Source organism: Pteropus alecto, unplaced genomic scaffold, assembly GCF_000325575.1.
Source record: "Pteropus alecto unplaced genomic scaffold, ASM32557v1 scaffold98, whole genome shotgun sequence".
NCBI lineage: Eukaryota > Metazoa > Chordata > Mammalia > Chiroptera > Pteropodidae > Pteropus > Pteropus alecto.
The window spans coordinates 2,027,824-2,040,230 of record NW_006443570.1 but is presented as its reverse complement, the minus strand read 5'-3'; the positions used below and the strand labels follow the sequence as shown (position 1 = coordinate 2,040,230).

Here is a 12,407-nt window from a genome sequence, read left to right as displayed (position 1 = left end):
GGTGTTTTAGATTTTTTCATCATACTTCCATGGTGTCTGTCATAATTTCTTCTCTTTCTTACCTGATTTTGTTTATTTGTGTCCTTTCTCTTTTTTCTTTTGTGAATATAGCCAGGAGTTTTCTAATTTTATTAATCTTCTCAAAGAACTAGCTCTTTGTTGCATTTATTTTTTCTATTTTTGTTTTCAATTTTATTTCTGCTCTAATTTTGATTATTTCTTTCCTTCTGCTGATTTTAGGCTTCATTTGTTCTTCCTTTTCTACAGGTTTTTTTTTTTTTTTTTTTTAAAGATGAATCTCATCGTTCTTTCCTCAAAATCGGGTTTACCTTAGATTATGAAAGGCAATCTCCTACCCCATCTTTTACAAATTGCTTGTTTCTTAGGGTCTTTGGTTTCCAGCTCTGTTACTTGAAACAGATTTAAAACTAGACATGATAAAGATCTCAGAAACGTACTGGGGATGGCAGAACCTGGTTGGGATGACCGTCCCCGAGGTAGGGCGCTGAAGAAGCCAAGTGGGTTGTTCTTGGTCCTGTTCTGTTTTGCTGGTTCAGTTTGGCTCTAATCACTGCCATCTGCTCGATGTCTAGCTGCTGTCTTTTTGAGCCTAGCTAACCCTGTCTACCTTATTCTCCTGAGCCCTGCCCTAGGAGTAGATAACAAATTCTTGGGGCCCTGAGAAATCTGGAATTTAGGGAAATATTTTGAGGATGACCTGAAAGAGCTTCAGTTTGGGCAGAGTTGGAATGAAAACAAGGTTCAGAGATCTGCTGGGGTTTCCCTTTAATTATTGCCTCTAGTGGCCCTTGTCCATGCTTAGACCTTGAAAAGAGTGAAGGAAAGTTGACATTCTGTGTGTGTCTTATGGGAAATGAAAACTAACGTTTACTGGGCTTGCAGTGCCGGACCCCTTGTCCACATCATCCCATTACTATTTCATGCTTAACTGTGGTCACTCTACAGAAATGACAGTAATTCAGGAGGAACAGTAAGATATGCTCATATTACTAAAACAGTGTTAAGCTGAGTAGTCTAAATGTTAACAGTCCATTAAGCTGAGTGGTCTCTCCATATGCTATTTAGATAGCAGCTATTTATTGGACATGGCCTAGGTACCAAAAGACACACTCCCGGGAATCTCACTGGGTTATAAATTTGTTGGAGAGGTAAGATAATTGTAATACTTGGCAGTAGTTATGAAAAGCAGTGTGAGGATAGTAGAAAGAGCAAACACGTGCTGGGTCTGTTAGATCTATGACCTTAGACAAATAACCTGTGTCCCAGTTTCCTCATTTGTGAAATGGGGATAATACCACATTCTTTGCCTGAGTGATTGCAAGAATTTTTAAAAATTTAGTGCATGTAATGCACCCAGGACAGTGCCTGGAACATAGTGGATACCAAATCAATAATAGCTGCTATTACTGTTAATGCAAAGCAGAGAAGTAATATAACTTAAACATATTAGAACCTATTCCAGTGGTGCTGCCATTTCTTCAAAGATGCTTTTAATGTTACCTTCTATTTAGTGACAAATTTTTGTCTTTTAAGATTGAATTTTATTTTTCAATGACTAAAAAGCAGAATCAGACGTAGGTAGGAATATTTTTGTTATTGTTGATACAATCTCAGAAATGAGATATAGCCATCATATAATAATATTTATGGATCTGTCTGATAAACTGGGTTTGGAGCGAATTCCGAAAGACGTGTTTCCAATTTTTTTGAGCAGTGAGACCATCATTGCAGATATGTAACTTCCACAGATGGACTTATTATATATATTTTGAAAATCATTCATTTTAGTCTGTATTACTAAGTGCTAGAATAAGTGACATAGCCTATAAATGCTTTGGGTGAGCAAAGAAGAAGGGGCTCAGAATAGAGTGGATTGCTTTGGGAAAGCCTTGATAAGATGGAACTTGAGTTGAACCTTAAAGGATAGGTATGATTTGGTAGTAAGGGAAGAGGGATGGCATTTTCAAATATTGTGGGAGAGTCGCAAGAGCAAAGCATACGAAGATTGATTGAGTACCTACCATGTGCTGTGCACTTGGCTTAGCTTGGGAGCTCAGATGAATGGACACTGCTATGACTTTAAAGAATATACAGTATACTAGGGAAGAGGCACATATAATGAATAATCATAGTACAATATAGTAGAGTGGTAGAGAGATACAGAGGCAACAGTGGGAGTGCAGAAAAGGAGTACCTAACCCAGCCTAGGAATCAAGAGAAGGTGAGATCAGGCTAACTGACATGGCGTAGGTTACTTTGTGAGAAAAGAGGATAATTGGAGGAAACCCAATCAAAGTGGAAGCTAAGGATTTGAAACTTTATGATGTAGGAAATGCAAAGCCCTTGAAAAAGTTTGATCAAGTATTTTTAGGGAGATTAGTGAGTTGGTGGTATGCAGAATGGATTGGCAGGGTAAAAGATTAGAAGCAAGGAGAACATTTGGGAGGCTTTTTGCGGTAGAGCAGGCTAAATGTGAGGAAGACTTGAATTAGAATTGTGGAGGAAGACATGGAAAAGCAGGGAAAAAAACATCAAGAATAGGTAGAGTTCTTGACTGACTTGTCATGGGAAATGAAAAAGGGTCATACATTTATTCCGAACTTTAGTATCTGGAAGAACAATAATGCTGTTAAAGAAATAGGGATGAGAGGAGGGTGAATGTGATATTTAACATGGTGCCCAGAGGCTCATAGAGCTTCTACATCCAAACCTAACTGCTTTGAATTTTAATTGCAGCTCCCCCACCTCCACCACCCATAATCCGAAATGGTGCCAGGGATGCTCCCCCTCCCCCTCCACCATATCGACATGGGTCAGAACCTCTGAGCAGAGGAAAGCCCCCACCTCCACCCTCAAGGACGCCAGCTGGGCCACCCCCTCCTCCTCCGCCACCCCTGAGGAACGGCCACAGGGATTCCATTACCACTGTCCGATCTTTCTTGGGTGAGTAGCTAGCAGTTTTAGTCTCCTAGTTCCTGTGGTGACGTATTAATTCCTGTGGCCATTGTAGAATGGGAATGGTCTCTTGATATCCTTCATTCACAGCAGTTTGTTTCCTGACTTTATACCTCAGACTTCTAGGCAGTTCGTTTCCTGACTTTATACCTCTGACTTCTAGGCACTGTCAAATGACATCCCTTTTCTTATGCAAATTCTAGGCATGGTTGTGTTGAGACATATTGAAGTAAAATCAGCTGGTGTCATGCTACCTCTAAAGCCACTCTGTTGCTCCCCAAGAATCATTATTTGTGGTTACCTTTTAAGTCTAATTTGTGGTTACCTTTTAAGGAGACTTTATCCTTTTCAGGATTATTCAGACAGGAAGTATGTGTCATCCTAGGAAGAAGAGTTTTCTGGCCCTTGAAAAATAAAACACTGTACACAACCTTTATCTAGTAATTCAAAGCCACTAACTAGCTGTGTTACTTTGAGGAAGTTGCTTCACTTCTCTGGGCCTCACTTCCCTTATGTGTGAAATGAGGAGATTGGCTAGATAAGAGTATGTCAGATTAATTTTCTCAAGATTATCCATGAATCTTAGGCCCCATAAGAGATTCTTATTCCTTAAGTCTGGGATGGAACCCCAGGCAAAGGTTGTCCAGAGGGTATCATTAGACCCTCTGCTGAGGACTCCTGGAAAGATCTGTACAGTTTCTTTTAGCGCTAATACTCTGTATTCGCTAATGGTTGACTCTTCTCTGCCCTTGCTCTAGTTCCTATTAGGTGGACCAGGGTTTTTGCTTTGAAGATGAGTCTTTTGGAATGCGATCAAGCCACACCCAGATTTGAGCTTTCTTGTAGAGGGGCCATGGAAAGTAGGAGCATGGGCCATGAGATGGCTGTCCCTACTGCATTGCAAAGCTAAATGAGAGTAACCTAGGCCAAAAGGGAATTATCCGGTCAGATCTCTCACTAATTGGTGACAAATATTCCCATTTTAGGTTAATTTCTACCAATTTATAGATTCAGTTCAGTTGGTTTTCCATAGTATTAGTCTCTAAGATGACTGTTAAAGAACTATATTTCTTCTCCCATGCAAACAGATGGGCTTCTTTCCTGTTAAATGCCTGATTTTTAGTGGAAAGACTTTAAAAAAAAAACAAAACAGTTCAAACACTAATTTCTTTATGTAAAGAGCCTATGAGGACATCCTTTATGCATACAAGGCACATAGAGAGGTGCTGCTGTTGTTCTCAGACACCTTGGTGTAGTGAGCAAGGCAGGCCCTCAAGTTCATCAGAATGCATAGAGACTAGTAAGGGGAGGGTCAAGTATGTGGGAGCACAAGGAAGGGTGATATGAATTAATATTCTGTTCCTTTTGCAGATGATTTTGAGTCAAAATATTCTTTCCATCCAGTAGAAGACTTTCCTGCTCCAGAAGAATATAAACACTTTCAGAGAGTATATCCCAGCAAAACAAACCGAGGTGAGGGGTAGTCATGAAACTTTTTCCATAATTGCATAGAAAGTAGAATTGGTGTGCTTTTCTTAGGTTAAAATTTGCTTCTCATCTGCATTTTCTTTTAAAACAACAAAACCTAGTCCCCAGATTTTAACCATTAGCTTAAAGAACCTGTCCCTCATTTCAGGAATATTTGATTTATTCAGGGTCTCATGGGTGACCTTGTATCTGTCGTTTTTATTGTTATTTTTTTTAGCTGCCCGTGGAGCCCCACCTTTGCCACCCATTCTCAGGTGAAGCCTGGCTTGGTCCTGTTCCTCAGGAAAAGGATGGACCCACTTCTCTTCTCAGATGGTCCCTTCCATTCCCCTGAAACCTGCATGAGAGTTCCTGACATGTTTCTCCAGTGCAGCCAACCTCTAGACTCCAAGTGTCCTCCCCGCTCACCTCCATCTATGCATCTCGTCTCTGGACTTGGTGATTGGACTCTTTATATTGACAGTAGGGTCTCAAACCCTGCATCCATCCCTCCTCTAGCAAGCTCTGCTAGCCAGATGAGGATGAGGAAAAAGCGTCCATGTCTCCTGCTTTCCTCTCGGGGAAGGGTGCCTTGTTGTGATGAATTAACTCATTGTTGGGGCAGGGTGGAGAAAGGTACTCCTACCTCCTCCTACCCACTGTGGGGGAAGCTTGGCAGGTATATTATATTTCATCATTTAGGAGGCTGACATGGCCAGAACTTTGGCGTGGGATGGGGGTGGGGAGCATTTTTAGTGAAATAGGAAAGGCGTTTGCAGAAAAAAGATATGTTTTAAAGGCCAAGTTTGGAGAAGGGCAAGGAAATGGGTCTGTTTTATTTTTAGGGATATTTTGGTTTTACTCTTACCCCACCCCATGCCCTCACCCCAGGAATAAGTTGGGTATAAACACTAAATACTAATCAGTTGAACTAAACATCTAATAGAAAGAGAGGGTGAAGTAAACTGAGAGCCTTTCAGAGCTAGTCAGTTCCTCTGCAGCAAAGGGAACAGGAGCCATTTGGGTCCTCTGGGACTCCCTGCCCTATTTCCTCAGGGTGCTGAGGTTGAGGGATGTTTTTTCTGCCCCCACCACCCAGCCCTCAAGAGAAAAGTCACTTTCATTCATTTTTTTCTGGATTCACAAACCCTAAAAACTTCAGTGGGAGGTAAGAAAATAGGGCCTGGACCTTGGCCTTAACTTTAACCTTGACCTCGAGTTTACCTGAGTCTTTTCTGACTGGCCCTGAAGGCCATTGGCCCTTTCAGTCCTGTCCAGAAACTTCAGCCCCTGATGAGTGCTCCACAATGACAAAGAAGGGACCATGGAAGGGACTAGCTCTGTGGGCTACAGAAGACTAAGGCCTACTCGCTGTAGTGTTCACAGCCCATCTGACTGAACAGACTCTTCTTTTCTCTGTCACCTTTGCATTCCCAAGACTGCAAGGGTTAGCACAGCAGAGTAGAGAAGGGTGAGCAAGTTTATGGGGGTAATCAAAGATTCCTCTGTGCCAAGAAGCACAAAGACTTTGGTGAGGTGTGCCTCAGCCCAGTTGATATAACTTGGCAGCCAGCAATATGTTGTTTCTTCGTCCTCCAGGTCCTAGTTTAAGACCACAGAGAAAAAGGAAGTTTCCAGTCTAGGTAGAAACTGAGCCTGGATGATGGGAAGGGGCTTCCCCCTTCTCCAAGAGCAGGATGGGGCTCCTGATCTCCACACACAGATGGTTTGGTTTGCTACAGCTCTTGCCAAGTGCAGAGGCTGCTCAAAGCTTGGAATAAGAGCAGGCAGGCCATGGCTACTCATTGAAATGGTTGGGGAAAGTCAGTTAAAAAATTTCATCATCTATATCACAGGCTTAAACCACCTTATGGAGCTTTGTAATCTCTTGGATCACAGACTAAGGATCTGGGTATGGTACCAGGTGAAACCCAAGTCTTCCCAATACTAGATGAGAGTAGGCTCAACTTGGGTTATTTGTATGGGGTCTGCTATTTTTTGTTATCCCCTGGACCACATTGACTCTTGGGACAAACCATGATCAGGTCTGTCACCAAACTTTTTCTAATCATTATTTATCATTCTTATTTTCAAATCTGTTAGCAGTTGTCTCCCAGCAGTGTCCCCAGCATCCTGAAGTGAATAGAACTGAGAGAGGGGACACTAGTGGAGGGAACACGAGAGAGTACAAGAGTGGATACTGCAGCAGAGTTCCAGGGTAGGTAGATGCTGACCAGTTACTGAACTTGGACTGTGAAGTCTTCCCATTTATTTTTGAAATGGGAGTTGCTGCCTTTGTACAATGTTATCAAAGTGTATTTTCCTCCCTTTACTCAAATATAGAGCATCAGAATAAGTATTACAAGTAAAAGCCAAACCCCAGCTTTTCATTGGAGCTGATGTCTTCCTCCCCTATGACCTGCTGCCCTCATATTCCCTAGCATTTGGACTGTGTCACATGGGTATTGTATTTTCGTTTTCTTGGCCTCATGAAAAAAGGCCCAAGCCTAGATCTAGTCAGATGGATTTTGTTCTTCAGAGCATGTTAGTGACACAGTACTTATTTAAATGTCTTTGCCTTATACATTGTTTGGTCCCTCTGTTAATAACAGATTTATTATCATGTATATTTACTATTGAGGAATGGGAATGTGATCCTTATAGTTATTGATCTATTTTGTATGTTGTAAAAAGCTTGTAATATAGGTTTAAGGTGGGCTGGCTGCAAGAGCACTAAAACGTCTCACCTTTTAAACTGCTCTTTTTATCTGCTCCTGGGAATGTCGTCTCTTCAGTGGGAGATTGGGTGGTCTCATGTTGAGGCTGTTGCCCAGTCCCATTAACCCCCTTATCCCCTCCCAGAAGGAAGAGACATTGCCCACCTTAGCATCAGGAAGCTATGTTAAAAGCCCTTGTGTGGGTTTGGTTTTATGATGTTTTTCTCTGGCGGGAAAAACTTAATACTGTAGTTGTTCCTTACTGCCCTTTCTGGGAAGCAGGGCAGTGGCCTCCAGGTTTTTAAATGAGCTAGGTGCCCCTCTTCCCCTCATCCTCTCTGGTCACCAAACCTGGATAAAAGCACTTCGATATTCCAGGTGTGGATTTTTCTGTCATGGGGATTTCCTCCAGCAGCAGAGCCCCATCATCTTCACAGCTGTGCCCACAGAGTGAGAACTCTTAGGTCTGCCCCACCCAATGGATATGAAGCTGCTGTCTCCAGAAATTCATCCTACCCCTCCCAGCTAGCAAAGGCAGGGAGACTAGCCACTGGCCATTGCACTGGGAGCATCCCCTCACGCCACGGCTTCCCAACTTGAAACCCAGATTTACCTCTAGGGAGAGGTGAGAAAAAATTGTAAATAGACTTGCTACAGAGCAACTCAGGGTTGGGGTATGTTTTAATTCTCCTGATCACTTGAAATAATCTGTAGGCTGAGTGCTTATGGGAGTGGGGGAGAAGTGTGACTCCAGGGTCTTCTGTGAAGCTCTGGGGGTGGAGTATAGGGCATCTGAGGCCCTTTGATGGCACTACACTGAGCTGTCTGTCCTTCTGGAAACCCAACCTACAATCAACTGCGAATCAAATTCTTCACATTCCAGTTGTAGTCTTTCTCTCCCTATTAAATCTCAGTCCCTGGCTGTGTAGTCAGGGTGGCTTTCTGTAAGCCACCCTAATTTAGGGAATGGAAGGCATTACAACTTTGCCTTCAAGACTCATCTCTTTAAAGCAAAATGAAAACTGCAACCACCTTCAAAACAAAAAAAGGATAACCTGTTTAAACGAAGGAAGGGTTTGGTTTCATTCAACTCCACGTTCATTGTGCCTTGTGTTAGATTTCCGTGCTTTCTTCCTCTCTCCCTGTTTGAAGCAATTAAAATCTTCCTTGATAACTGCTGTTTCCTCCTTTCTACTATTGTTTCTAGCATCTTAGTGGGTTCCCTAATGTAAATCTCATTCCACTGGTGGCAGAGGGGCCAAGTTTATTTTCTCATGCCTAAATTTTGTCATTTCGCACGACAACCAGCATGGAAGTCGTAGTCAACACTGAATAAAAGACTAGAATGACATGAGTGAAGAGTGTGAGTGTGTATGTGTGTGTCCATCTGTCTGCATGTGGATCAGTTTCTTTAAAAAGAAAATAATTTATTGTATGATTTATTTTGGAGTTATATTCTGATTAGAGTGCTCCCTCTCCCAATTAGCATTCATTCCCCCCGCATCTAAAATGTGCATTCTGGTCTCAGGTTGGATTCTTTGGTACATTTGTTTCTTCTGGATGCCATGCAGTTTAATTAAACCTTGTTTAAAAATGAAAACAAAATACTTAAAACTGTGTACTCTTGTCTGTCATATGGTGGCATAGGGAAGAAAATCTGTTGCCTCATATTCCAGGTTGTGTAGTGGTTTGACTCCTGGTCTTGTAAGAAAGTAGATACACTGACTTGGGCAGAAGTATCTGCAGCTTCCTGAGAGTTTTTTCTCCTTCCCTCTGCTGTTTCAAAAATCACAGTTCTGGTTAGTCATGCCGACTGGGTGATTCTGATAGAGTTGGTCATTATTTATATTTGCCACCTAACTCTGCTTATGATTTCAGGGAACCCAGGACACCCTCTGGCCTTGCATCCTTTCATTATATTCCTTATGATTCTTTTTGCCTGTGTTGCATGGCAGATTCTCACACTGAGGCATAGAAGAAAAGGTGGAGGAAGAGCATGCAGACTGTATTTTTATGTGGGTGTTAGCTATTTTTTTTCAGCGCTCTTTAAGTTAAAATCTTAGCTGGCTTTCTTAAACTTTGCCTTTAGGTGTAAAAATTAAAGCAGACATTCTCTGCTTACTATGGTCAGCTGATATAATCACCACTAAGACTTAATGAGCTTAACTTGCACTTTCATCACTAGCTAAGGTCTTGAATTTATTTCCCATACTGATGCATAATGGGTGTATGAATCACTCTCACATAATTTAGATATAAAAACCCAGGAGAGAAAGGCCTCCTTTCATTTTCATTCATACTTGCCAAATTGGCTGAATTTCTGATTATTTGACCCATCATTGTTGTTAATATGATTAATAAACTATTGATTTATTTGTTCCTCCTGACTTTCAATAGCCCTGAAATGGAGTTTGCCTAAATGACCCTCAACTTCCTAACCCTTTAAGCCAGGGGTCCCCAACCCCTCGGCCACAGACCGGTACCAGTCTGTGGCCTGTTAGGAACTGGGCCACACAGCAGGAGGTGAGCGGTGGGTGAGCAAAGCTTCATCTGTGCTTGCAGCTGCCCCACAGCACCACGTCAGATACACTTCAGATCATCGGGCATTAGATTCTCATAGGAGCACCAGTCCCTGGTGCCAAAAAGGTTGGGAACCACTGCTTTAAGCATCTTCCATCCTCTTAGGATGATATTGCCAGTGCGTGTGTGTCTGTCTGTGTATGTGTGTGTACATACATAAAAGGATGTCAGATAGGTCCTTCTAGTGTGATTTGACTCCTTCCTTCATGATACTGTGTATGAATTAGGTGATAAAGACACCAGTTTGCCCACTCTAATTATTACTGAGACACCGCTGCTTACTGTGAATGTTCCTCAAGTATTTCCTGGCCAGACTCAGCCACAAACTGCGACTCACTACAAGGAAACTGCCTGTCTCTGACTTCCTATTTTACTCTGCATACAGAGGTAGGAGAACTAAAATGTCAACTTCAGGATCCTGTCCACCCTAGAGGATAACTATGAGGAAATGCTTCACCTCTGGCATCGCTGGGGAGCCCAGTCTGGATCATTTTTACACATAATTGAATGTATTTTTCACTCAGGTTTAGGGGTGTGAGATTTAAAGGACTATATGGTATCAAGCACATTCATGAAAAAGATGGATATCCACTTGGCAGGAATGTCTTTCCATTCATTCAGCAAGCATTTATTGCGTACTTTACTGTGTTCCAGGCATCTATAATGTGAAGATGAAATAGGACATGGTCTTTGCTTCCAAGGAGCTCAGAGTCTAGTAGAAGACTTCAGGACAGCTATCAGGAGAAACCTATACAGGGTATTAAAAGTCTTTATGGTAATTAAATACAGGGAAGGAGGATGGTAAGCAGTATTCCAGAGGAAACAGGACCGAAGCACAGAAACAGTCTGGTGGTATGAGCATCACATTACTGGAGTAACAGAAACCATTAGAAAGTTTAAAGTAGATAACCTTTTAGAGACCACTCAATCCTGACGTTCCGTGGTTCTCTGCCTGCTTCCACAGTAGTAATTTACTCTTGTAGGCTTTTCTTAGACCAGTGCTGTATTTTCTGGTGAGTGTTTTCATAGGCTCCAATATGCATGTTTAGTACTCACAGTTCCCCTGCTCCCCCTCTCCCACTGTAACAGAGAGGTTCACCACCATCCATTAAAGCTGGCTGGGCACATGTTATCATTTCAGGTTATTAAGGACAATTTTTAGGTGCCCAAGTTATAAAAATAAAGACAGTGAAGGTTGCTTCCTAGGTTCCATTGCCCTATTAAGACATCAGAAATACCATGTGGTCGAAAAGCCTCTAGTCTAACATAACAGTTTTTACATTTACGGCTGCCTAATCTCTTTACTGTTGTACTTTTCAGCTCCTAAAAGCCTTCCCAAAATGTGCTCCTTCACCACCTCTTCCTATTTAGAAGGCCACTTTAGAACTTAATCTGTCTAATCCTCCCCCTATGTTTAAGTGGTCAAGAGTTCAATCTGTCAGATTTCCCAAGTTCAAATTCTAGCTCTTTTACTTACTAGTACTGTGACCTTGGGCAAATTTACTCAACCTCCTCTATTTGTTTCCTCATTTGTAAAATGGAAATAATAGCAACTTCACGGGGTGCTTGTGAGGTAAAATGCTTGAGCTAGGTTCCTGGCTTACACTTAAGCACGCAGCATTGGCTCTTCTATATGAACTAACTAAATTAACTGACGATTGTAATAATGTTTTCTTATTTCTGAGACTTATTGCTCTATTTTATTTGATATTTAAGATGAAAGATAAATGCTTGCCATCACCTAGAATTGGGTTTTGGCCTTTAACAGAAACTGAGGCTAAACTAGGTAATTAGCTTTGGAAGATGGCCTATAAACTACTGCTGTAATTTATATTTTTCATTAAAAGCTCAGCTTGCCTCTTCTATAGCAGTTTTCTCTGGCCCTGAAACCCTAGTGTTTAGCCATAATTTTTTCTTTTTTAATTAAGAAGTCATAAGTCTCTCTACTCCCTACTAAATGTGGATTAATGGGATTAATGATAAAGTGCACAGAATATCATATTCTTATCCTTAACAAAATAGAAAGGCCTGGTTCTATTTCTCACCTTCGAAATACAAACCAGGGAGATACTGTGATGAAGTGTAGTGTACTTTATGTATGTGTAGACCTTTAAAAAAAACAACAACATTGGTTTAGGTGTCAGGAAATCTGGATCCCAGGCCCTTCAACAAGATGCTGTGACCTCTAACCCTCTGCACATTTGCTTTGTGCCTTGCAAGGTTGAGTATTAGGTAAGTAAAGCGCCTAGCATCATGCCTGGCATCCAGAACCGCCCAAGAAATGGTAAGTATATAGTAGTTCTATAAAAATCTAGCTCATTAGGATAATGAAAATAGGTACGTGCAGCACTGACAAGGGGCAACCAAACCTTTACATCTCTCATCGAAAGAAGGGCGTAGAAATACAACGCTGCATGCGGCAAAGACTACCTCTCCCGTCGGGCTTTGCGGCGAAGTCGTCCCGCCTTACCCAGAGTCCTCTGTCACTGCGCGTCTTTCCGCGGAGGTCCCGGATATAGATGAGCCCTCCGCTTAGTGGGCGTAGCCTCACGGGAGCGCTGAAACCTGGGGCTCCCTTATTGGCTGTGGGTCTTCCGGCGGAATTGGTCGTGAAGGGAGTGGGCGTTGGCCAGGGCGCGCGGCGCTCTGGCGACAGCCAATCAGCAA

The 12,407-nt window shown here is 42.1% G+C and overlaps 1 protein-coding gene across 5 annotated transcripts in view; it reads left to right on the top strand.

Annotated features, from left to right (window-relative positions):
• The window catches only part of WIPF2 (WAS/WASL interacting protein family member 2), a 39,806-nt gene extending 31,041 nt beyond the window's left edge, over window positions 1–8,765 (top strand). For all 5 annotated transcript variants that reach the window (XM_006924680.3, XM_006924681.3, XM_025041580.1 and 2 more), the window contains 3 exons: window positions 2,758–2,964; window positions 4,348–4,449; window positions 4,682–8,765. In XM_006924680.3, the coding sequence (XP_006924742.1) occupies window positions 2,758–2,964; window positions 4,348–4,449; window positions 4,682–4,722 (350 nt within the window). In that variant the 3' untranslated portion in view covers window positions 4,723–8,765. The remainder of the gene's footprint in view (window positions 1–2,757; window positions 2,965–4,347; window positions 4,450–4,681) is intronic.
• The last annotated feature ends 3,642 nt before the right edge of the window (window positions 8,766–12,407 follow it).